Here is a 23,785-nt window from a genome sequence, read left to right on the forward strand (position 1 = left end):
AGAGTGACTAATTATAGCTTTATTGGCAGCTCAAGCCTTGTGTGTGGATGGTGTGTGTGTGTGTGTGGATGGTGTGCCTGTTTCAACTAGGTGAGGGGAAACATTTTGTAGGAGCATGTACTTCAGTCAGTGCCGTGTGTGGATGAGTGAGTTCTAAATCCAGAGCATTCCATCCCCATGTAGATTGGTGTCATGTGCTCCAGATGACCTGCCAAGCTGGCCACTGGGTGAAAGGCTGTCCAGGGGTCACTCCAACTATACCTTTAATGACTTTAATGACCTTAACATAAATCTACACTCTTATCATTAACCTACACACACTCAGCGCAACACACCTCAGCTCCTGAGTCAATAGGAAAACACACAGCTAATGGCTACAGGACTGTAACAACACTATGTAACCTGAGAATACCTGCGTTGTAGTTCACAATGGTTAAAACATGACATGAAGCTCATTTGTTCTAATTTTGCATGGCCATCAGGCAGCGTTGTATTGTTCATGCATTCATGGGAAGAAAAACAAAACATTTTGACACAATTGTCAAGAATAACAGGTGACACAGGAAGATAAAGCAATACAGAGACACTAAAAACATCCCTACCACACACAATAAAAAGCTGGTCAACTCAGAAACGGAGTCTAGGACCTGTTACATACTTCCTGTGTGTTTGCTTTTTGCTGTTATGAAACAATGGGTTAGCCCAGACTCGTTTCACTATCATTTAAGCAATTGGATAGGTGTAAACAATATCTAGGACCTCACATTAAGCTTGAGGATCTGCCATCTGCCATATTGCTTACACCTATCAGGTTACTTAACATCAGGCAGCGCATGGAGGGAGTCTGGGTGAGGGTTATCTTAGGACAAACAGTGACTATGCTCAGGCTCATGCTTCTTCTACTTCTTAAGAAGTCCTAGATCATCTTTAAAAAAAAGAAACAAACAAAAACAATGGGGACACCGCAATTAAACACGTCTGTCATCAACATTTAAAGCCAGTTCTCTTTCTATGTGTCTGTGTGTTATCTGCGTGCGAGTGAACCGTGTGTGATCGCAGTGTACAGTGCGTGCATGTGCTCCTCTTTCGTCTCAGCTGTGCTTGTGGGATTTGTGTTTCTTGTGCTTCTTCTTCTTTCTCTCCTCTTTGTCTTGGTCATGGCGCCCTCTCTTGGTCTGGCTCGGCCTCTGCGCTCCGTCGCTGCTGCTGCCGTCGCTCTCGGACTCTTTCCTCTCCCTCTTCCTCTTCTTCTTCACTTTCTTCTCCTGGAGGACGGGCGGAGGACAAACGGAGACACAGCATGTCAGACTCGATCCTAAAAAACTGTGTGACTGAGTTACGGAGTTGCGCCCTGTTTTGCGTTTAGTTGGTTTCTGTGGCGACTGCGTAAGTGCATCTGCGTCATTGTCTGTAAGGGCTGCCACCACACACACACACACACACGCGACAAATACCTGACAACCGAGCGAGACTAAGGGCAGAGGACAGGAAGAGCGTGGGCACAAGTTGTTACTGGTTCTTTACCTTCTTTTTCTTTTTTTTCTTCTGAGAGTCTTGCTGTGGTACGAGTTTTGGGGGCGGCTGCTGCTGCTGTTGTTCTACCTCGTCGCCCTCTTCAGGCAACAACGAGTACTGCAACCCAGGAGTAGAAAAACAGTCCTTGGCAAAGTGGCCTGTAAAAAGAGAGGTATGGGAACAGCACGTCTTTAGACAACATGGTTATTTTCAGCCATAGCTGACAGACTTGGTATGCACGAGAGCAATCATCAGGGCTTTCGTTGAAGTCACAAGTCAACCATGTGTAACTATCAGAACCAACCATATCTGGACTGAGGGTCTCTATGGACATACAGAGCAGCTATTACAATAATGGTGTGCTTGTACCCTTGCAGCCGCAGTTCTTGCAGGTGGTGTTAAAAACGGCCTCCAGTGTTATTCTCTGTCCAGTGTGATCTCTGAACATTCTACGTCTCCGCTCATCCTGCCTGGAAACGTGAACAGACATAAGACCATCGCACGCGCGCGCACACACACATACACACACACACACACAGAGTAACATCCACTAAGACATACTCAGCGTTGACATTATTGGGGTCCTGGTCCCGTCCTGTTCCCTGATTCACAGCTTTCATTGAGAAGGAGAGTTTTACCTTGTCATCTCTGACCTGAGGAGAGTCAAAAAGAAGAATAGTTATATTGTGTTATGAATGCCTCCTTATTGATGATGACATTATTACTGAATCAAGAATGTATATGTGTGAGTGTATTACCTCTTTCCCAATGACTTTGATCCACACCTGTTCCCCCACATCTACAATCTCTGAGGCATTTTCTACTCGACATGCAGACATTTCACTGACATGCACCAAACCTAAGGGAGAAAGACTTACAATTCTTATAGGTTTACTGTATGCAACGGTCCACCAAAGTCAATTCCTTAACGTGTAAACTACTATTAAACTGTTTACTGATTCTGATTTCTGAGAGAAATACATTTTGGATTGAAGTGTTTCCAGTGTATTCAGTCTGGTACTGGCTCCTTACCCTGCTTCTGGTATCCTGGGAGCTTGACGAAGGCTCCATAGGTTTGTACAGAAACCACCTCGCCCTTGAAGATACCATACATGGTTGGTAGGCCGTCCAGACCACCGGGCTCCTCGGGTTCTTCAAATTCTGCCATGCTAGTCTTAGCCCTTGTGGGGTGATTGTATCACTCTTCAGAGACAAGACGTGAGATAAGCGAGACGTCAACTGAAAATAGTTTTAACTTTCAGGATTTGGGGAGAATGAAAGACGAGCAACAACTTAAAGTTAAGTAAGCATGATCTAAAGTAAAGCAATATTTAGATAGCTAATGATTTACCTTCACTATGTTGGCTAATGTCTAGCTTTTTGATTGCTGAACGAACGTTGCCGCTTCAGCTAGATGTAGTAAACAACTATCCCAACCAAGATGTACACATTGGCTATATCGACATTTTTGGATTTGCACAGATTTCAACAGTCTTTTACAGAAACGCATTGGGAGTACAATGAAACTCACATGTTTACAAATAAGAAACGTATGTCGCAAACGTTTGCTGTAGTAGGGCACTTGTTAGATTTCTTCCGGTGCGTTCTCCGCAGTAGCCAATCACAGTGATTTGCCAGAAGAAACTCCAATCAAATACCAAACTCCAGGCGGAAGTACTTCAACCCTATTCTTCGTATATTTTTGTTGAGAGCAGAGATCTGACGAGAAGCTCATTCATTTCAGCTCGTATTACTCAGACTTAACTAAAATTTAAGCTCGAACCCTTAGCCTTTGATTATTCAACCATGATTGAACCTAAGAAGAGACCAGGCGATATGGCTTTGGTCCCCACCGAAGTCAAGCGGCCCCGGACTGAGCTGGTTGCTGCGGCGCAATCCCAGCAACTCGTGGCGATGGTAAGATATTCGCCAGAAAGTTAATTTGTGCTACTAGCAGGCTAGCTTGTACAGTGCTTGCTTCCAGTATGTCCTTTGTATGGATTTAGCAGGTACCGTCTGTGCTTAATGATCAAAGTATAGATTATCGACTGTACATACATTAGTTACTCAAAGCAGTTGCGCTTGAAGCGGCCTAGCTATGGCTGGTTGGCTAGCGTTAGCTCAAACACAGCCGTCTCAATCTTGTGTGTGAATGTTCCATAGGGTCCGCCAAGAAGTTCCAGTTTGCAGGCTCCGATTATGCTAATGTGTGGTCATGAAGGAGAGGTCTACTGCTGCAAATTTCACCCCAATGGCGCTACTCTTGCATCTTCAGGATATGACAGGCTCATATGTGAGTATACACACGTAGTGGCACAGTCATCTACTTAGGAAAAGCTGTACCCAAGGGTTGAATTCAGTGCTAACCCTTTAGCAACCTCTTAAACGCTATCCTCTGCCTCTCTTGCAGTGATGTGGAACGTGTATGGAGACTGTGATAACTTTGCCACTCTGAAAGGACACACTGGAGCAGTGATGGAGTTGCATTATAACACAGATGGAAGGTACGTTGCAGACATTGTTATAGTCTAACTCTTTCACCGTTTCTATCAGAAGGCGCATGAGGGATTCTTTCTGGCGCATGAGGGATGTGTGTGATCTAAACTTGTGTGTGTGTGAGTCAAATGGCTGAGCGGTTAGGGAATCGGGCTATTAATCAGAAGGTTGCCGGTATGATTCCGGGCCATGTCAAATTATGTTGTGTCATCGGGCAAGGCACTTCACACCTACTTGCCTCGGGGATTGTCCCTGTACTTGCTGTAAGTCGCTCTGGATAAGAGCGTCTGCTGAATGACTAAATGTGTGTGTGTGTGTGTGTTAGTATGCTGTTCTCCGCTAGCACAGACAAGACGGTAGGTGTGTGGGACAGTGAGACGGGTGAGAGGATCAAGCGTCTGAAAGGCCACACCTCCTTCGTTAACTCCTGCTACCCCGCCCGCCGCGGCCCTCAGCTCGTGTGCACCGGCAGCGACGACGGCACCGTCAAGGTAACCATGGCGTCTGCCAACCTATCTTGGGTCCTATCTTAGGTCCTATTCACCATCAGGTTGTTTTCATTTGTTTTGTTTATTTGTATGCGTCTGTTGTTGCGTTTAGTTGTGGGATATTCGTAAGAAGGGAGCTGTCCACACGTTCCAGAACACCTATCAGGTACTGGCAGTCACCTTCAATGACACCAGCGATCAGATCCTATCTGGAGGAATCGACAATGACATCAAGGTACCGCAGCCACCCTAATTAGAGTGCTAATGTCTCACAGCCAATGAGTGTAGTCACTGTTTGCATCTGTATTAATTGTTATACCTCTGCCGGGGACTCAATGTACGTGTGTAGGTCTGGGACCTGCGTCAGAACAAACTGATTTACAGCATGCATGGCCATGGGGACTCCCTGACAGGGCTCAGTCTGAGCTCAGAGGGATCCTACCTGCTCTCCAACTCTATGGACAACACAGGTGTGTGTGTGTTTGTGTGCAGACTTCCCAACACTGCATTGGTTGGGTTGGTTATATATATCTCCATGGGATCGTATCTTGAGCCTGTGTTTGTCTCTCCTCCTAGTGCGTATTTGGGATGTTCGTCCCTTTGCTCCTAAGGAGAGGTGTGTGAAGATCTTCCAGGGGAATATTCACAACTTTGAGAAGGTGATAAGCCCTGACAACCGCCCTCCCCCCTCACCATGGCTAGTATTGCCGTCATAATATTATTATAACAACATGGTTGTTTAGGTTAATCGTCTTCATGGCTTAATTTTTTTTTTTTTATTAGAACCTGCTGAGGTGCTCCTGGTCAAATGACGGCAGTAAGATTGCTGCAGGGTCGGCTGACAGGTGAGAACACACACACACACACACTCACACACACACGCTTCCGTTCATATTAGGCACTTATTCTTCTTAAACTGAGCAGGCCTGTTTTAAACAAGTTAGCTGTGAGGTTTAGCATTGTTGTTTTGTGTGTCTGCAGATTTGTGTACGTGTGGGACACCACCTCCCGGAGGATCCTGTATAAGCTGCCTGGTCACGCTGGGTCTGTCAACGAGGTTGCTTTTCACCCTGAGGAGCCTATAGGTAAGATGAGAGGAACACTTAAATTGTCTTATTCTTCTGTTTTATTGATTCACCTCCCTTTTTTACCCTCCCTCGCTTAATAACACGTCTTTCAGAATCAGAATTTGGTTTATTCGCCATGTATGTTAGACAGACACAGAATTTACTGTTGCAGGGAGGTGCAAACACTAAACATATAAACATCCACTTCTTTTCTTACTGACGTACGTTCTGTCTCCCACAGTCCTCTCTGGATCCAGTGACAAACGGCTCTACATGGGGGAGATTCAGTAGGAGGGATGTGTGTGAATGTGCAAGTGTGTGTGCGTGTGTGTGTTTGTGTCCATCCATCTGTGGGAGAATTGTAGTGTTTACCCATTTTATGTGCTTCTGGGTAAACAATCTGTTCTTTTATATGCTTTAGTTGATTCTGAGAAACCTCAGGAACGCTTATGTGAGTTTATGATGTCACAACAACAAATACCTTTTTTATTTCTCCTAATAAAATGCATAAAAACAATACATGGTAGAATCATTTTTTCTGACTTGTCTGGAAGATTGATTGCACTGCTAAAACATGGTGGTAGAGTCGAGCTGCTTCATTTATAAGGTTATTCATAACCTTTTTATTTTTGTTTTATTGGCCTGATTGGTTTCAGCAATTTCCTTCTATATTCAAGCCGTCCAAGACTTCATGACAAGGCTAACTTAATGACAAGAAAGCCGGCTATTACGGGCTTTAATTCCCATTTCTGTATGCTTACATTTTTATTTGCTGTATTTTAGATTTTTTTTTGTTAATGTTTCAATTTTTTCGCCTCCAGTTCTGTATTCTTTTGTGTCTCTCAATCCTCGCGGTTCTCCTCGGTCGCGCGCACGCACACGGGCTGCAGAAAACATTTCCTCTCAAATGAGGGGGTCGCAGTGACTTGAACCCCCACCCCCTCTCCCCCAATCCTCTTGCGCCCGCCCCGGCGGTGATTGTTGACAAAGACGCAACAAGACCGAGTGGAGGACTAATGTATTATTGGCGGTAATAACCCGTACAAGATCTGTGCAGACGCTACTCCTTCGACTTCATAAGGGTTTGGGACAGGGAGCAAGGGATCGTGAGCGCCTTCAAAACCGTGAGTCACAATGAGACGCTTTGTGTCGTGGTAGATTTCATTTAGCTTGTCTACTTCCATCGGATCATTCCCCTCCTCCCCACATCCCCCCGTGTGATCCGTTATCATATGATGCTCATTTCTGTCGCTACCCGCAAGCAGATAATGACAGCTTTCTGTCTCTCTTTGTGCCTTTGTGTGTGCCTCCCCGCGCGCCGCCGGAAGGTGTGGCCGAGGCGATTCGGTAATCGGTAGCGGTGGAACCGCAGACCCCAGCGAATGAAGAGGACGTCCCCCTCCCTGAAACCACGACCACCATCACCGTATTCACCGACAGAATGAGCTCGGGTCTTGGCATGCGTCCTTCTGACTGAAGAGCGTCCAAAGTATTCTGTTCCGAGAGGGAGACCAGGGAACAGGAGGGGTCTAGACGGGGATGGTGTTAGTATAAACCGTTAGGCAGTCTGGATCTATCCGGGGACCCGTCGTTCCCCCGGAGCCTGCGCGGCCCCAAACCGCGTCCCGAGCCCTCCAAAATGGGGAAGTGCGATGGGAGATGCACGCTGGTGGTGATATGTTCGCTGCAGTTGGTGAGTGTGTGTTTGTGCTGTGATAGTCTTTCATCAACACCCAGTTTTACTTTTTCCACTCACACACACACAAACCTAAACGAATTAAGTTCTGAAAACCCCATTTACATTTTATCCGGCTTTTTATATTAGGTTACTATTATAAGCTGTGTGGCAAAGAAAGTCTTACACTGAAAGCTTTTGAGCAGCACCAGCTGTTGGGAGTGCGTATGCCTTATTATCCGTTTAAAACAAGGGAGGGTATAGTGTGTGAGGGTAAGAGGAAGCAAGTGTGTGTGTGTGTGTGTGTATGGAATAGAGGTGATCTCCGTATTCAAGGATACCACGTGAATAGGAACACTTCTGCTTTTGAGAAGGACTACAGGGAAAAACAAAAGAGAAATCTTTTTCATTTCCTCCTTCCAGCTGCTTCCCTGGCTAGTATGTGTTCAACTTTGGAGGATTTGTCCCCACTTGTACTTAACAAACGCCACATGTATCATTTTACTAATATGCAAGTTATTATTAATACAATAGTTTTAATACACTTCAATTGAATGTGTTTGTTTTTATAACTTGCCATAGTGTCAGCTAGTCTGCGTTACAGGTATTGTGGCTTATCATGCTTTGAGGATGGTGCACGTTGACGGCGCAAGGACAAGGATGCTGTATTAAGTGATGCGCTGTGCCGGCTGTAATTGTTTAGTTGCAGGGTGAGGTCCACAGATTGGTTTGGGGGAGGGCTTTGGGGGGTTTGGGTGCCCCTCGGGTTCCTCCTGTACAGTTACCGGGCTCGTGCTCCAGGCAGTAACCATGGAAACAACTGCAGCAGACGTGTGTATGCCTGTCCCTTCTGTGTATGTTGGTGGGCCCCTGTGTGTGTGTGTGTGTGTTTGCATGCACACTCTGAAGCCCAATTCCCTCCCTGTGTAATATTGTGTTCTGTCCATGGTTCTTTGCCTGGCCTGTAGGTGGCAGCAGTGCAAAGACAAGTGTTTGATTTCCTGGGGTACCAGTGGGCTCCCATCCTGGCCAACTTCCTCCACATCATGGCCGTCATACTGGGGGTGTTTGGCACCGTGCAGTTCCGTTCCAGATACCTCGTACTGGTGAGCAGGGGTTGCCATGGCTTCCGGGTTTGTCTCTCACGACGTCGCACATGCCTAAACCTTCCCCTCTCGCTCTGTCAGTATGCAGTGTGGCTGGTGCTGTGGGTGGGATGGAACTCCTTCATCATCTGTTTCTACCTGGAAGTGGGACACCTGTCTCAGGTAAGCTCCGTCAACGCCTCGATTTGGGTAGTGAACTGTCAGGTAGCCTTAGAGGTAGCTGTAAGACCTGACTGTGTGTGTGCGCAGGACAGAGACTTCTTGATGACATTCAACACGTCCCTCCATCGTTCCTGGTGGATGGAGCATGGCCCTGGTTGCCTTGTAACTCCGGTGTTGGACTCCCGCATCGCCCCTGACGACCACCATGTCATCACAGTGTCCGGGTGTCTCCTTGACTACCAGTACATTGAGGTGCTGAGTTCAGCCCTTCAGGTCCTATTGGCTGTGAGTATCTCTGACACTATCTTTCACTGTCTATCACTCTCTTTCACGCTGTCTGTCTCTCTGTCTCACACATACACACACTTTAAAACCAAAGACAACATCACTGACTTTGTCAATTTCCTCTTTTTAAGCTTTTTGGCTTTGTGTATGCCTGCTATGTGAGCAAAGTCTTCCAGGATGACGAGGATAGCTGTGAGTGTTTTTGTCAATTCTACTTGTTTTGTCTGTTAATCTAAGCAGTGTTATGTATGAGTGTTCTGTCTGATCATTGTTCTGTATGTGTGTTCTGTCAGATCACTGTTCTGTATGTGTGTTCTGTCAGATCACTGTTCTGTATGTGTGTTCTGTCTGATCACTGTTCTGTCTGTGTGTTCTGTCTGATCACTGTTCTGTATGTGTGTTATATCTGATCATTGTTTTGTCTGTCAGTGTTCTGTTTTGTGTGTGTGTTCTAAGGGTTCTATTTTTTCTTTAGTAGAGTATAGATGTGTATTACCCATTAAGTGCACTTTTATTAGTGTTTGAATTCCAACAACAGACCCACAACTTTTCTAATACAAGGCTATGCTTCTCTTCTCTACCTTCCTCAGTCGATTTCATCGGTGGGTTTGACTCCTATGGTTATCAGCCCCCACAAAAAACCTCCCATCTTCAGTTGCAGCCTCTGTACACGTAGGTAACTCGAATATTCATTTGTATAATCATGAAAACAAGAAACACCTAATTGTCTGCCTATATATCTTAGTTACCAAGCAGTAATCCTCAGGATTATGACTGATTTATCATGCTGTCTGTCTGTCTGTCTGTCTCTCTCTCTCTCTCTCTCTCTCTCTCTCTCTCTCTCTCTCTCTCTCTCTCTCTCTCTCTCTCTCTCTCTCTCTCTCTCTCTCTTCCCCCCCGTCCCAGTGCTGGGTAGGTGTATGTGGCACCCCCATGAGGCCAGACGCTGAAGGTACCACAGCAGATGGAGTCAGTTGCCATGGAAACACTCACTGTCTGTGTCACAATTCAACGGAGCAATGGACTCACCTTCCAGAAAGAAAGCTGTGTGTGTGTGTGTGTATCAGAGAGAGTTTGTGAGATTGATGTTCCCATATAGAATGTATAGAGCTCAGGGGGATGGGGGGGGGAACTAGCTCCTCCAGGGAAGTGAGTGAGGGTGGGGTGGGCGAAGGGGGTGAGGGTGGTCAGCGACAATGACACACTTGTAATGACATTTAGGAGGACACCCTTCACTAAAACGGCCAGCTCTTCACACGCACTATCGCTTGTGAGGGTTGGGTGTTGGCGGAGTAGATTAAGGGGGAGGGAGAGAGGGGAGGAGGGGGGGGAGCTCTACAGGACTAGTTGATGCTTGGTGGATTAAGCCCTGGACTCTTCTGTGAGGTGCCTCTGTGTTTTTGGGTCACATGGGCCACGGCTCTTCATGTTGTCGTTTTAGAATGTGATGATGTCATAATAGAGCAGTCGTACCAACGCCAAATTCCTAACCTGTCCCTTTCCCTAATCAAATCCTCACCAGTTTTTTAACCAACACCAGAAATTCAACTCAGTACAATACAGACGCTTCCTTGTACCCGTGCTCTAATCTATAGGCATATGGGTGGTCTAAGCAATAGAGAGGATGTCCTCCATCAGGAATTAGATTCCTCTTGTCCAGTTTCAATTCAGGGTGGGGGGAAACCCCATCAAGGAATGCTAGCTACTAAAGACTATTAGGACACACATTAGTGGATGTGCTGCCCTTAGGTTGCAGCAACATTCAGCTAGGTCTTGAACAGTTGCCCCAGGCATGTACAGTAAGTGGTGGATTTGATTAGATCTACTAGGAATTTGGATGGGTTTGGAATCAGGCTTTAGTGTCAACATGGGAAAAGCAGTAGGGGTTCTTGTGCATGTAAATAACCAGCCGATGATTGTTTGTTCATTTGTGTTGAGTGAGACGGAAAGGGGGGGGGGCACACATCTTGTGCTGTCACCTTCAATAAGCTCCAGAAAGGCTGTCCTCTTTGGCTGCTTCTCTCCTCCTTGTAGCCTTTCTTTCCTTTCCCCCTTTTTTTTCTCCGATGGAATGGCTGTTCTGTGCTGAATATGTTGGTGCGAATCAGAATCGTGAATCATCGATGAATGAATGAGTCATTCCACCAACATGCGCTGAGAAAGGTAACATTTGTTGTTAGGGGGTAGCAAGCGAGTATACAGAACGTGGCTGTTAGGAGGAGAGAAAAGGTGTTTCTGAGTTGTTTGATTGAAAGAGGAAGACGGGTGTGAGGTTAATCTCTCATTTGTTTGTAGTCAGAAAGTTTGGAGAAATAAAAACTTTAAAAAAAAGAAAAAGTCCTCCCTTGTCAATGTCTGACCACTGTAAAAATATTATAACTGAGAGATGGCTGCGGATCTATACTGCCTTCACTAAAAGAGGCCTACATGTTGGTCACAACAAAATATAACACTGTCATATGTTTATGAATAGGACTACTGTCTGAACACCGTTAACTCAAAAAATATCCAAATGAGAAAAAACAAAGTCTAGTTTAATTGCTCTGGTAATAGTTGACAGGCGATTCTACTTTCGCACCGGTCATTTACATTCCAGCAGCCTAACGGAGCATCCATCTACACACCCGGTGACTGTGTGGTGCAGCACGTTACCATGGCTGCTGGACTTCACTCTTTACCATACCCCGAACATTCTGCACCTACCGCACGTCATTTATCATAGGGAAACCGTAAGGCCTGGCTATTAAATATAATAACGGCCTTCACTGAAATCGTGCCATTTCTCTGGATGTGCTTTGCCCATTGACAAATCTGTCATATCTATAACCGATCTTTATAATTTTTAATGTTTATTTCGACCCATATACACACAACAAAGGGACCAAAGCGACCCTCCCCTCTCGGTTGGCGCAATGAACCGCACGCTCTACTCATTTGTTCCCATCATGCAGCGCTCTCGCCTGCTCCGATCGAGCCGCCATGTTGTTGGAGTGAAAGCCTGGAAGTCGGAGAGAAACTGGGGCTGAAATCCACGACCATCCACCCTCTCCGCCTGTAAGTATCACTAACCCCCGAGTACGGTTGTTCTTTGCACCTATTCAAGTACACATCGCTTGGTATATTGTTGTGGTCGAGGTTAGAATGAAGTATCTATGGAGTATTTTAAGTCGGTGCAGCCGCCTTCCCTCTCAGCTGCCTCTTCCTCCGTTGTGTCAGTCTTCCGTCCCAGACAACCTGGGCCTTTGTTAGCATCCGCGTCATGGGGACCTGTAGAGCCGCAAGCACGGCAGATATGGTTCGAGTCTCCAATGCTCCACAATGGGTTGTCGTTGTCGGATCTTCCCTGCAGTGTAATGTCTGGGCAGTGTCTGCTCTGGGTCTGACTCGGCAGAGCTTGTTTTAGGGAGGCCGTTATTGTTAGCAGTAATGTTAGACATGGGTAATGAAACCGTATCAATTATATGGCAAGAATCAATAAATCTGATTGTCAACACTATTTCGAATACATGTCTGTCTTCCATATACAAATGTATACAGGTTCATACGGATTTTCACGTGTTAATTGGTTCGGTCCTCCTTTGTTTAGTGGGATGTTTTGATGTGCGCCGCCTGTCAAAGTAGCCTGCTAGCTGACAACTGTTCCTCCGTTTGTGTTGTCACACCCTAAAAGCAAGTTTCTGGTAGATTGATCCCCGGTATTGAACAATGATTAACCTAGATATGGACAAAAAAGCCTATTTCCGGGTGGTGAACATGTAACCGCCGGGCTGCGCTTTGGTGAGGGAACTGCCGCTGATGTTTTGGATTTCCGGGTGTTTCACGTTAATGGTAACTAGCCATCTGTAATTCAAGGAAAGGCTACAATTGCCGTTGTTGTAGGATGTGGTGTGTAACAAGTATACCACAATAGCTATTTTGTGGTGGTACGGCTGTCTGTCGCTTTTTCCTGTCTTGTTTTTTATTGATGCATCTCCATGGTGGTTAGCTATCTATCTAAGTTAGCTGAACAGCTAGCAACATTGACTGTTGCCCCTTTGAAGGGGGCGTGCGCGTTCCTGGTGTTTTCCAGCGTTTTGAGGTTTCCGCATGAATTGTAAACAGCTTGTGATTTTTACTACATTGATGTCTTTTATTTATATACAAAATGTGTTTGTTATCTCGTCCCAGGTCCATTCCACCAAAGGCCCACAAGAGTGCACAGCCCAGCCTTAATGTAACTTTTAGTCGTCGTCGTCCCCCCCCACACAACGTTTGTACTGTAATGTACAACGAACTGTAATAATTCATGCTGCATCACCCCTGTTCTGGTCTATGCACTGTTGCTGAAGCTTGCTGTGTTGATGGTCTGTGATATGTACAATGTCATGTTGCATTTTAAGAATTAAAGTGCCAGTTGTTTTTAATTTAAGGGCAGAAGTTAGGTGGATACCAAGTACTTGACTCTGGAGATCCCCTCTCAATGGGTCCCTACGGTTTCTGAGTGAAAATGAAATCTTAATCGAATCGCTTGGCTCAAGCTTTAAGGGAATATAGTACAGCACATTAGCCAAAATCTGTTCCAAGCAATTGAGTTGTGTGGGATGATTCACGATTCTCCAGTGCAGAGTTTTAAATTAAAGTGATTATTCACTCTCAATTTAGGTTTGTCAGATATTTTCATTCCCCATATGCAAATAGTCATCTCAGGACCATGTGAGTGCCGCATCTAAAATGGGATGGTAATTACATAAAATTAGGTGGTGACATTATAGTATCCCGTATGTTTAAATGTTAAGCCACTATGCTTTTGCAACACACAATGCAGACATGTATGAACTCCACCCATGTGCCTCGTCTTCCCTCTATAAGATCAAGACAGAGAAGCATTATACTGTAGGCTAGAGAATTGATCACTTTTTGTGTGTTTGTGTGTAAAGTGTGTGTTTATTCGCTCCTAGGCTGTGGTGGAATGAGCAGTGTGTGTGTGTTGAAGAGGAAAGCAGTGCTCTGGCAGGACTCGTTCAGCCCCCACCTCAGAACTACATCTCCCAGCATGCCCGTGGTGCTGAGCAGCGGAGGACACGCCCCCCAGGTCGGGCAGACCCCCCAAGCCCCGCCCCCTAGCCAGCAGGTAACACACCAGCCTATGGAGACGCTCACTCTTTTAGGTATTGATTGATTTCGGAGTAAAGCACTGAAGCCTTGTGTGTGTTTGCATCTCAGGGTGTGGCGGGGGCGGGGCGTTCCCAGGACGACGCCATGGTGGATTACTTCTTCCAGAGGCAGCATGGAGAGCAGCCAGGGAAGCACCGGTGGCCCACCGGTGACAACATCCACGACAGCCAGGTGGGTGACATCCAGGTGGGTGAATCGGGCTACCAATCAGATTGGTTGCTGGTTCGATTCCCGGCTATGCGAAATGATGTGTCAAGGCTCTTCGCCATACTTGCCTCTGGGGGAATGTCCCTGTAATTACTGTAAGTTGCTCTGGATAAGAGCGTCTGCTAAATGACTAAATGTAAATGTAATGATGACGGATACGACACGCTTGCCGTTTTGTCTCTGGTGCCTTGGATGGGTGTTTTTGTGCTACACGGTCTTCTAAATGCAATTTGAGATGTGTGTGTGTGTTGCTGACTGGTGTGCGTCCTTTGCAGGTGCGTTCCATGGATGAGCTGAACCATGACTTCCAGGCTCTCGCGTTAGAGGGGCGTGCCATGGGAGAGGTGAGGAACACCACAGATTCGCTTTTTGTTTAGTTTTTTTTGAAAGCTTGCAAGTTTTTTTTTTTTTTCCCGATAAGATGGAAACATAATCTGACACCTTGCGGTCTCCCTCCCTCTCTTTTCCTTTTTCTATTTCTTTCCCCCTCCATCTCATGCTCTCTCTGTTGCTCTCTCTCTCGCTCTCTCTCTCACGCTCTCTCTTTTCCCCCCATGTCTCTCTATAGCAGCTCCTGACAGGTAAGAAGTTCTGGGAGACTGATGACTCTGGGAAGGATGGACCAAAAGGCATATTCCTCGACCAGTGGAGGGATTGCGCATGGGGAGCCTCAGGTGGGTTTGGGCTGTAGCAGATCAACCCAAGATATCCTGTGACGACTTAGCTGAACAACTCTGAAACTGAGGATTCACATAGACTTCCTTCTACTTGACCAGATCATTCGGTGTCTCAGCCAATCATGGTCTCTCGTCGGCCAGGGCAAGGCTTCCATGGTGGTGGGGAGGTAGGGGTTGGCTCTGTGATGTCGCCCAGGTCAGAGAGCGGAGGTTTGGGGGTCAGCATGGTTGAATATGTCCTCTCCTCCTCACCCGCTGAAAAACTGGACTCCTGCCTTCGCAAAGGACCTTACGTGAGTTCATCATTCCTCTCCCTCTTACTCTGCCCCTAAAAGGGGTTTGTTTACCGAGATAAGGAGAGTTCTTATGATTTAGACAAACAAATACTTCATGAATAGGTTTTCCCCTTTATCATGACATTTGTCAGTCACTCTTTGGCTGCCTCAGGCCTCACACTCTATCCATTGTCTATCCCGCTCAGGGTCAGAGGGACGGAGAGGTGGAAGAGGAGAAGAGGGAGAAACCCAAAGCTGTGTTTGAAGGAGAGAAACTGAAGGAGCTCGGGGAGGGGGATGGTGACGTCATCAACGATGTCATCAACCCCAATGGACTGCCCGCACAGAACGGTCTGGATGTGGATGTCAAAGACTTTGGGTAGGCGAACACACAACTCACACATGCACTCCCGCTGACGGGAAAAACATTTTTTTTTCTCTCTAAATTTAGCTTCCTTCTCTTCTCTTTTTCTCTTCTCCTCCACCCTCCTACCTCTGCAGTCGTAACCAAGGCAACATGCCAGCCCCTGGGCCGGAGGGGGATTTGCTGGGGGGTCCGGGGGCTTTAGGTGGGGATGGAATGGCTCAAATGGGGGGAGGCGGGGGTCAGAAGCCCCCCGACGACTTCTCTGGTGTGGAGCAGGGGGGCGTGTCCATGGACCAAATGGAGTCAGTCATGGAGCCTCTGCAGTTTGACTACAACTCCCAGATGCCCATGGACTCCGCCCCCACTGTCGGCCTGTTTGACTACACCAACCAGCAGCAGGTGTGTCCTGGCCAACTGGTGATTACTTTGGAGAATTCTACTTAATACGATAAGTATCAAAGCAAACAAGTGTGTTTGTGGGGCCCAGAGGCGTGTTCCTTTGCACATTTCTAAAATATCTGTGTAATATATAAACGGGGTGTGTGTGTGTGTGTGTGCGCACAGCTGTTCCAGAGACCCAACGCCCTGGCAGTGCAGCAGCTGACGGCGGCCCAGCAGCAGCAGTATGCTCTGGCTGCAGCCCAGCAGTCTCACATTGGTGAGTGTGTGTGTGTGTGTGTGTGAGTTGGAACTTGAGTTTTCAAAGTATCACACGGTATTAACTGAATTAGCTTTGTCCTTCTGCACCCTTCCATGATTGGTCAGGTCTGGCCCCGGCGTTTGTCCCCAACCCTTACATCATCAGCGCCGCGCCGCCAGGGACTGACCCGTATGCTGCAGGCCTCGCCGCCGCGGCAACGCTAGGTGAGACACACACGCGCGCGCCCGCGCACACGAAACAATATGGAGCCACCGAGACAACTTGTTAAGCTCCCTGCCTCTCCTGACTGTGATGTGACTTCCCCATGGACACACACACACACACACACATACACACACACACACACACACACACACACACTGACTAGTATTCTCTGCAGGCCCGGCGGTGATGCCCCCGCAGTACTATGGCGTGACCCCCTGGGGTGTGTACCCTGCTAACCTGTTCCAACAGCAGGCTGCTGCAGCCAACAACTCAGCCAATCAGCAGGCAGCGGGGCAGGCCCAGCAGAACCAACAGCAGGTCAGTGTTCCGTGGTAGTCCCGCCCCCCCTTCTGTCGTCCCGCCCCCTGCCGTCAAAGTATTTTTGTCACGTCATCTCTGCTTTGTTGCTGTTTACTGGTTTTCAGTTGTGCTCCTTATTTTGGTTTGCTAATGGAAGTTTTTGTCCTAGGTGATGCGTGGGGGAGGCAACCAAAGACCTCTGACCCCAAGTCAGGGGCAGCAGGGGCAGCAGAATGATCAGCTGGTGGCCGCAGCAGCGGTCAATTCTGCCCTCGCCTTTGGACAGGGGCTGGCTGCTGGGGTTCCCGGTAAGTTTCAGGATCAAACATGCTTGTGTGTGTGTGTGTGTGTGTACACACATTGTACACACACACATTGTGCTTAAACCCTCCACCGTCTCCTGCTGTGTGCAGGGTACCCAGTTCTGGCGCCGGCGGCCTACTATGACCAGACGGGGGCGCTGGTGGTCAACACTGGGGCTCGCAGTGGCCCTGTCCGCCTGATGACCCCCGCCTCTGTCATCATATCACCCTCTGCAGCGCAGGCAGGTAATGTATACGCCCCATCACACCCCTGTTCACATGCTTACAAACACCTTTACTCGCACCAGCCACATCACCTCCTTACAGCCTGTGTTATGTTAAACTTTTTCCCGTTTCCCCATTCGCTGTCGTCCCCGTCACTCTAGTCGCAGCTGCGGCAGCCTCAGCCAATGGGCCCAACGGCGGCCTTGGGGGCGGGGCCAACGGTCCCTTCCGTGGCATGACGTCCCAGCAGCCTCAGCAACAAGGGGGCGGGGCTCTTGGAGGAAGCTCCTTTTATGGTTCCTCCTCTCTCAGCTCCTCCTCCCAGAGCTCCTCCCTCTTCTCTCAGGGCTCCGCCCAGCCCGGCCCTGGCTCCGCCTCCTTAGGGTTTGGCCAGGCAGGCTCCTCCTCTCTGGGACCGTCACTGGGAGCTACGCTGGGGGGATTTGGCACCGCAGGTGTGTGTAAGTTTGTGTGAAAGCGTTGCTAAGTTACTTACTGGCTTGTCGGTGGGTGAGTCTAATTGTAGTTGTAAGAGAAGGACAGGGCAGTTCATTATCTTGAGTGCTTCCATGATTCTAAATGATGATGTTCTGTCTCCATCTAGTGGCCAACTCTAGTGGTGGCAGTGGCTCCAGACGTGACTCCCTGACTGGCAGCAGCGACCTTTACAAGCGCACGCCCTCCAGTCTCACTCCCATTGGCCACGGAGGATTCTATAATGGAGCCTTGGGCTTTAGCTCCTCCCCTGGGCCGGTGGGAATGCCCCTGCCCAACCAGGGGCCCTCCCACTCCCTCACCCCCCCTCCCTCACTATCCAATCACAGCTCTTCATCCAACCTCAACCTTGGTGAGTGTGTGTTTATACCACCGTCCGCTCTCCTAGCTTCTTCTGGAAGTGTTTGGCATTCTCGGGACGTTCTTTGGCTTGCTTGTCGTAGACATAAAGTTGTAACACTGGACATTTAGTGCCTTTTGTTCTTTCGCTCTGCAATATATCAAACATCTGTATTTCAAACATCTTTAACTAATTCTGGAACCTGAATAACATTCCTGTAATCATATTTTCCACTCAGTATGATGAACAAGAGTTCTCTTAACAGCCTCCACCGTCCCTGCTGTTCTATCTCTATATCGTCACTCGTTATCCAATTAACAACGACCCCAACCTCCTCTGTCCCGCCCCTCCCAGGAGGCCTGACCAATGGCAGTGGCCGTTTCATCTCTGCAGCGCCGGGGGCGGAGGCTAAGTACCGCAGCGCCAGCTCCGGCTCCTCCCTCTTCTCTCCCAGCAGCCAGCTCTTCCCGTCGTCACGGCTACGCTATGGGATGTCGGACGTGATGCCGTCGGGTCGGAGTCGGCTGCTGGAGGACTTCAGGAACAACCGCTACCCCAACCTGCAGCTGAGGGAGATCGCAGGGCACATCATGGAGTTCAGCCAGGACCAGCATGGCAGCAGGTAATGGGTTCACACACGACTCACCTCAGCACAAGGTATACAAACACATTTACATTGAATTACATTTGTCATTTAGCAGACGCTTTTATCCAGAGCGACTTACAGTAAGTACAGGGACATTCTCCCCGAGGCAAGTAGGGTGAAGTGCCTTGCCCAAGGACACAACATCATTTGGAACGGCCGTGAATCGAGCCAGCAAGCTGTGGTCCAATTCTGTCTTCCAGCCAATACCTACCACCTCTAGACCACTTCAGGCCTCTTAACAAAATATAAACAAATCTAGGCGAAAATAGAAACTTTCACATTCCTTGTGTTCAAGCTTCTAATACTCAACACCAGTAGGACTGACAGGGGTCCTGGCAACAGGGGAAATAACTTCAGAGACCACAGTCATGCATGTATTCCAAATGGTTCAAGAACAGCTTTCAAATTACTTTGGGCATGCTGTTTAGGCGTTTTCAGGCAAATTTAACAAGATTTTTAAAACTTAAAACGTGACCGTGGAACGCACAGAAGCAGTTCTTTGGACGCCCTGAGGGTGTTTGAGGAAGAGTGCTGGCTAATGAGGTCTGAAATATAGGCAGGTGCCGATCCATGTAGGGCATTAAAAAGAAATAAAAGAACCTTAAAATCAGTCCTATTAACAGGTAGCCAGTGGAGAGAGGCCAGTACAAACAACATGCATACACACGACAAAACCACCCAATTTCTGTGATTTAATTATGATGAAACGCAAACTTGATACCAAGCACTAATAGATTAGTATACATACAGACACACACACACACACTGATGCTGTTAACACATGCACACTTCCAGAGTGTTCCGGTCGGGCACCAGCTGGGCCTAACCCTTAGATCAACACAGTGGGCTGAAAGAGGCCAGGGTTCGGTTTGGGACTGGGCCTATGTTTTCTGGGTCTGGCAGTGTTGAAACATGCCTTGGAGAGCAGGGATGTTCTATAAATAAACCATGATGTCCATTCTGCACATTCCACATGTTATCCCCTCGCTCTCTTCAACTTCTCTTCCCACCCCGCCTCTGGGCTTCCTCTCCTTCTCACTCATCCCCCACTTCATGGCTGTCTCCACCTCCTCAGTCCCCTTCTCACTTTACTTCTCTGCACATTTTCTCACTCGCTCGCCCTCAGTCTTAGCGGCATGCGGAGAAGAGAGAGACTCCAGGACCAGTTCTGTTGGATGCATCCCTCTCTAGCCCCTCCACCCCCACCCCTCTCTACCCCCATCCACCACCTCTCTCTACTGTTTAACCTCTCTACCCCCATCCACCACCTCTCTCTACTGTTTAACCTCTCTACCCCCATCCACCACCACCGTCCCCCTCCCCCCACACACACACACACACACACTCTTGCGCTCCCCCCCCCCCCTCTCTCTTCCCACCCCCTCCTCCCTCTCTCCACTCTATGAATGTGTCCTGTTGCTCTGGTCTGGTAGTGTGTGTCCGTGTGCTCAGCCCTCTCTCTCTCTCTCCTCCGCCAGGTTCATTCAGCTGAAGCTGGAGCGGGCCAGTTCAGCAGAGCGCCAGCTGGTCTTCAGCGAGATCCTCCAGGCAGCCTACCAGCTCATGGTGGACGTGTTCGGAAACTACGTCATCCAGAAGTTCTTTGAGGTGTGTGTTTTTTTAGAAGCGCTGTCAAGTGTGAGAGCAGGACGTCAGACCAGTGGGTGGGTGTGCATGGGTATTTAATGAGCACGCCCATGTTCTGTGTGTGTCTCCAGTTTGGCAGTCTGGACCAGAAGCTGGCCCTGGCTGAGAGGATCAGGGGCCACGTCCTGTCTCTGGCCCTGCAGATGTACGGCTGCAGGGTCATCCAGAAGGCCTTGGAGTTCATCCCCTCGGACCAGCAAGTCATAGTATGTACAGCGTGTCTGAGAGAAGGGAGAGAGAGAGGGGAGAGAGAGCTCTTCAGAGGAAGACCCGACAGGGTGTTTTATCAGTCATTGATTTTGTATCCCCTCTCTCCGTAGAGCGAGATGGTGCGAGAGTTGGATGGTCACGTGCTGAAGTGTGTGAAGGATCAGAACGGGAATCACGTGGTGCAGAAGTGCATCGAGTGTGTTCAGCCTCACGCCCTGCATTTCATCATAGAAGCCTTCAAGGGACAGGTCAGGACATGCGCACACACACACACACACGGCACTCATGATGCCTTGAGCGAGACGCTACAGACGTCATTGCCACGCGGGGTTCATGGTCTCGGTTTCCTCCCACACACATGCGCGCGACACCTTGGAGGGACATTTGAGTTGCTATAGCAACCCAGACTTTTAGCCCGGTGGCAGCCATCCACTGGCTAAATGTCAGAATTAACATAATGCGCGTGTGTGTGTGTGTGTGTGTGTTTGTGGGAGAGAATCTCAGTGAGTCTTTTAAATGGTGAATGGATTTAGTGTTATGGGAGCTGAGATCATGCAATATCCACGACGAAACTACCATCCTGTCACTGTGGCTCTCTCAAACATTGTTTGCGTGGGTGGAAAGAGAGGATTGTAGCTGTGTTTGCTGTGGGGCGATGGGGTGTGACTCAGACAAGGGTGTGTGTAGTAGGAAGTTTAGAGTTGAACCTGTGTTTCGTTCCCAGGTGTTTGCCCTCTCAACCCACCCCTACGGCTGCAGAGTCATCCAGCGCATTCTAGAACACTGCCTTCCGGAACAGACCCTGCCAATACTAGAAGAACTACACCAACACACAGAGCAGCTGGTGCAGGTAACACACACACACACACACACACACACACACACACACACACACTTCTCTGCACCCCCATATACTTCAAAGATAGTCCTTTCCACAAAGTGTTCAGCAATATCTAATAAATTATTGAAAGTGACAAATGTACATACTGCCTTGTTGAGTGAGTCCTGAGTGTACAGTGTTTAACTCTGTGTGTGTGTGTGTGTGCGCGCGCAGGACCAGTATGGTAACTACGTGATCCAGCACGTATTGGAGCATGGAAGAGCCGAGGATAAGAGCAAGATAGTGGCTGAGATCAGAGGAAACGTGTTGGGACTCAGCCAACACAAGTTTGCAAGGTAAAAACACACACACACACACACTACACACACACACACACACCCCACACTCCACACACCACACCCCACACACACACCACACCCCACACACACACACCACATACCACACACACAGACACACACACACACCCCACACACACACACACACCACATACCACACACACAGACACACACACAAACTGTTCCTGCCCTCTCCTCACGCTCACGCTCTCCCACCCCCGTGTGGCAGCAACGTGGTGGAGAAGTGTGTGACCCACGCCTCGCGGGCGGAGCGGGCCGTGCTGATCGACGAGGTGTGCAGCCTGACTGAGGGTCCTCACAGTGCCTTATACACCATGATGAAGGACCAGTACGCCAACTACGTGGTGCAGAAGATGATCGACGTGGCTGAGCCCAGCCAGCGCAAGATCGTCATGCACAAGGTAGTGTGTGTGTGTGTGGTTGCTACAGTTCAAGTACCCTGTAATCAGAATCAGAAAGGGATTTATTCGCCATGAAAGTTTGCGCAGACAAGGAATTTACTTTGGCAGGAAGGTGCATACATTAAACATAAAGGAACCGAATTACAATATGTGGACTATCTATACTAAGGGTGCATAAACTAGCAGTTTATGTAGCCTGTCTCGAGTTCTGACTAGATGGGATGAGTCACACAAGGTCGAATTTGTAGCTGGGATTTCTGTATGGTCACAAAGCAGCGTTCGTGCTGTTGCTCTGGAGCCATTGTGAAGAATAACTGTTGTTGTTGTTTTCTCCGTCCTGCTCTCCTCCTCGTCAGATCCGGCCTCACATCTCCACTCTGAGGAAGTACACGTACGGGAAACACATCCTGGCCAAGCTGGAGAAGTACTACATGAAGAACGGCGTGGACCTGGGGCCCCTCTGCGGCCCCCCCAACGGCATCATGTAGACCTCCAGCCGCCCACCCCAGGCCCTACACCTCCAAACTGCATCATGTCAACAACCCTGTGTCCTACAAACCCCCTCCCTCCGTTCTGAATCGTTACTTACCGGCCTCCTGCCTAGTTAGTAGTTAGCTAGCCTTTAGCTGGCATCATGTAACCCCCCCCCCCCCACCACCACCACTACCACCTCCTCTTCACTTCTTCTTGTCTCCCTGGAAGCCTTGTTTTTTTGTTTTGTTTTGGGCCCCCTTCTCTGTCTAGGCTCCTTACTGCTGGAGGGAGGGAGGGAGGGAGGGAGGGAGGGAGGGAGGGAGGGAGGGAGGGAGGGAGGGAGGGAGGGAGGGAGGGAGGGAGGGAGGGAGGGAGGGAGGGAGGGAGGGAGGGAGGGAGGGAGGGAGGGAGGGAGGGAGGGAGGGAGGGAGGGAGGGAGGGCTACTCCCACCCCTCCTTTCTGTTTGGTTCTTTTTTTGAATAGACTAAAACAATAATTTCACTTTTTTTTGTTCTTTTTTTTTTTGCTACTGCTTCACAAAGTCTTGATCCTTCACCAAGTAGCAACCACTATGAGATGGATCAAGTATTTAATTTGTCTGACGTCACAATCATAGACACGCCGTTGGCTAACCAGCAGAAAGATCATTTAGCATGGGAGATTCGTTTCTGGTCTTGCTTCTATAAATATAACGTGTATACTTGGTGTAGACCTTTGCATATATATATATAAATATATATATAAAACTTTGTAGTTTTTCTGGTTTTTGATGTTGAATCTGTATCTATAATGTATCCTAGTAGTGACCACATACTTCTGACTGTATAATTGTACATTTGTAAACCCTTGTAATGTAAAAGTGCTTTACCACCCTTTTTGGTATGAGAAGAAAAGGAAAATCCTCACAAAAAAAATATCTTAGAAACATGTGCATTTCAGTGTATATTCTCACCTCCTTGGTTGTGACATATGAGTTGTTGTATATTGTAAATTGTAATATCAAATTTTTTTGTTTTGAAAAGCCCTTTCTATACAGCATAGTAGCCTACTTGTACAAAGATCCGCCATGCTTGGTTTTATCCTTGTCACTGCTTAAATTAAGAGAACTCACCCTTCCCCCCTTTCCTTGACAGATCCCCAACACAGCACATTACTGTTAGACTCGTGGTGTCTGCTTTATGTTCAAGTTTCCTTTCCTTTTTTTTTTT

At 48.2% G+C, this 23,785-nt stretch overlaps 4 protein-coding genes across 20 annotated transcripts; 3 read left to right on the plus strand and 1 right to left on the minus strand.

The window, feature by feature from the left end:
• Window positions 1-258: 258 nt before the first annotated feature.
• On the minus strand, window positions 259-3,130 carry zcchc17 (zinc finger, CCHC domain containing 17). Of its 3 annotated transcripts, none has more exons than XM_084696674.1 (7): window positions 3,047-3,130; window positions 2,548-2,718; window positions 2,274-2,374; window positions 2,077-2,168; window positions 1,885-1,985; window positions 1,525-1,673; window positions 259-1,265 (listed from the first exon to the last, which is right to left on the minus strand). In XM_084696674.1, exons 2-7 carry the CDS (start codon window positions 2,681-2,683, stop codon window positions 1,092-1,094), a joined length of 753 nt encoding a protein of 250 aa, XP_084552800.1. In that variant the 5' UTR covers window positions 2,684-2,718; window positions 3,047-3,130; the 3' UTR covers window positions 259-1,091. The 3 variants fall into 3 exon arrangements, with proteins under 3 accessions (XP_084552800.1, XP_084552798.1, XP_084552799.1); XM_084696672.1 differs by lacking the exon at window positions 3,047-3,130 and adding an exon at window positions 2,867-3,007; XM_084696673.1 differs by lacking the exon at window positions 3,047-3,130 and adding an exon at window positions 2,867-3,005 and having other exon boundaries at window positions 2,548-2,754.
• Window positions 3,131-3,193: 63 nt separating this feature from the next.
• Window positions 3,194-6,083, plus strand: snrnp40 (small nuclear ribonucleoprotein 40 (U5)). Its single transcript, XM_084696671.1, has 10 exons — window positions 3,194-3,432; window positions 3,679-3,808; window positions 3,926-4,019; window positions 4,337-4,502; window positions 4,612-4,734; window positions 4,849-4,969; window positions 5,076-5,158; window positions 5,283-5,344; window positions 5,481-5,584; window positions 5,808-6,083. The coding sequence occupies exons 1-10, from the start codon at window positions 3,322-3,324 to the stop codon at window positions 5,855-5,857; spliced, it is 1,044 nt and encodes a 347-aa protein (XP_084552797.1). The 5' UTR covers window positions 3,194-3,321; the 3' UTR covers window positions 5,858-6,083.
• Window positions 6,084-6,492: 409 nt separating this feature from the next.
• nkain1 (sodium/potassium transporting ATPase interacting 1) lies at window positions 6,493-11,131 on the plus strand. Of its 4 annotated transcripts, none has more exons than XM_084696679.1 (8): window positions 6,495-6,690; window positions 6,895-7,259; window positions 8,210-8,347; window positions 8,429-8,509; window positions 8,597-8,794; window positions 8,926-8,986; window positions 9,385-9,470; window positions 9,701-11,131. In XM_084696679.1, exons 2-7 carry the CDS (start codon window positions 7,206-7,208, stop codon window positions 9,468-9,470), a joined length of 618 nt encoding a protein of 205 aa, XP_084552805.1. In that variant the 5' UTR covers window positions 6,495-6,690; window positions 6,895-7,205; the 3' UTR covers window positions 9,701-11,131. The 4 variants fall into 4 exon arrangements, with proteins under 4 accessions (XP_084552803.1, XP_084552802.1, XP_084552805.1 ...); XM_084696678.1 differs by having other exon boundaries at window positions 9,385-9,466; XM_084696677.1 differs by having other exon boundaries at window positions 6,493-6,690; window positions 8,429-8,794.
• A 594-nt stretch (window positions 11,132-11,725) lies between these two features.
• On the plus strand, window positions 11,726-22,862 carry pum1 (pumilio RNA-binding family member 1). Of its 12 annotated transcripts, XM_084696682.1 has the most exons (24): window positions 11,769-11,848; window positions 12,962-13,007; window positions 13,732-13,904; window positions 13,997-14,119; window positions 14,431-14,499; window positions 14,724-14,829; window positions 14,932-15,125; window positions 15,314-15,486; window positions 15,609-15,891; window positions 16,039-16,132; window positions 16,240-16,338; window positions 16,503-16,657; window positions 16,809-16,947; window positions 17,053-17,187; window positions 17,328-17,627; window positions 17,771-18,013; window positions 18,356-18,623; window positions 20,126-20,255; window positions 20,366-20,500; window positions 20,615-20,752; window positions 21,229-21,354; window positions 21,559-21,680; window positions 21,910-22,102; window positions 22,459-22,862. In XM_084696682.1, the coding sequence occupies exons 3-24, from the start codon at window positions 13,743-13,745 to the stop codon at window positions 22,588-22,590; spliced, it is 3,519 nt and encodes a 1,172-aa protein (XP_084552808.1). In that variant the 5' UTR covers window positions 11,769-11,848; window positions 12,962-13,007; window positions 13,732-13,742; the 3' UTR covers window positions 22,591-22,862. The 12 variants fall into 12 exon arrangements, with proteins under 12 accessions (XP_084552807.1, XP_084552812.1, XP_084552813.1 ...); XM_084696681.1 differs by lacking the exon at window positions 12,962-13,007 and having other exon boundaries at window positions 11,726-11,848; XM_084696686.1 differs by lacking the exon at window positions 12,962-13,007 and having other exon boundaries at window positions 11,726-11,848; window positions 17,328-17,621.
• Window positions 22,863-23,785: the final 923 nt, after the last annotated feature.

This window comes from Hypomesus nipponensis, chromosome 4 (assembly GCF_054491055.1).
Source record: "Hypomesus nipponensis isolate SF chromosome 4, ASM5449105v1, whole genome shotgun sequence".
Classification (NCBI taxonomy): Eukaryota; Metazoa; Chordata; class Actinopteri; order Osmeriformes; family Osmeridae; genus Hypomesus; species Hypomesus nipponensis.

Coding starts and splice junctions, on each gene's coding strand:
- zcchc17 (XM_084696674.1), bottom strand. CDS start 2,683: ATGGCAGAATTTGAAGAACCCGAGGAGCCCGGTGGTCTGGACGGCCTA. Junction 1,986..2,076: donor CCCAATAATGTCAACGCTGA/GTATGTCTTAGT, acceptor TCACGTTTCCAG/GCAGGATGAGCGGAGACGTA. Junction 1,674..1,884: donor CAAGAACTGCGGCTGCAAGG/GTACAAGCACAC, acceptor CTCTTTTTACAG/GCCACTTTGCCAAGGACTGT.
- snrnp40 (XM_084696671.1), top strand. CDS start 3,322: ATGATTGAACCTAAGAAGAGACCAGGCGATATGGCTTTGGTCCCCACC. Junction 3,433..3,678: donor CCCAGCAACTCGTGGCGATG/GTAAGATATTCG, acceptor AATGTTCCATAG/GGTCCGCCAAGAAGTTCCAG. Junction 4,503..4,611: donor GCGACGACGGCACCGTCAAG/GTAACCATGGCG, acceptor TGTTGCGTTTAG/TTGTGGGATATTCGTAAGAA.
- nkain1 (XM_084696676.1), top strand. CDS start 7,206: ATGGGGAAGTGCGATGGGAGATGCACGCTGGTGGTGATATGTTCGCTG. Junction 8,348..8,428: donor GTTCCAGATACCTCGTACTG/GTGAGCAGGGGT, acceptor TCGCTCTGTCAG/TATGCAGTGTGGCTGGTGCT. Junction 8,795..8,925: donor CCCTTCAGGTCCTATTGGCT/GTGAGTATCTCT, acceptor CCTCTTTTTAAG/CTTTTTGGCTTTGTGTATGC.
- pum1 (XM_084696681.1), top strand. CDS start 13,743: ATGAGCAGTGTGTGTGTGTTGAAGAGGAAAGCAGTGCTCTGGCAGGAC. Junction 15,892..16,038: donor AGGTGTGTCCTGGCCAACTG/GTGATTACTTTG, acceptor GTGTGCGCACAG/CTGTTCCAGAGACCCAACGC. Junction 16,948..17,052: donor GCTGGCTGCTGGGGTTCCCG/GTAAGTTTCAGG, acceptor TGCTGTGTGCAG/GGTACCCAGTTCTGGCGCCG.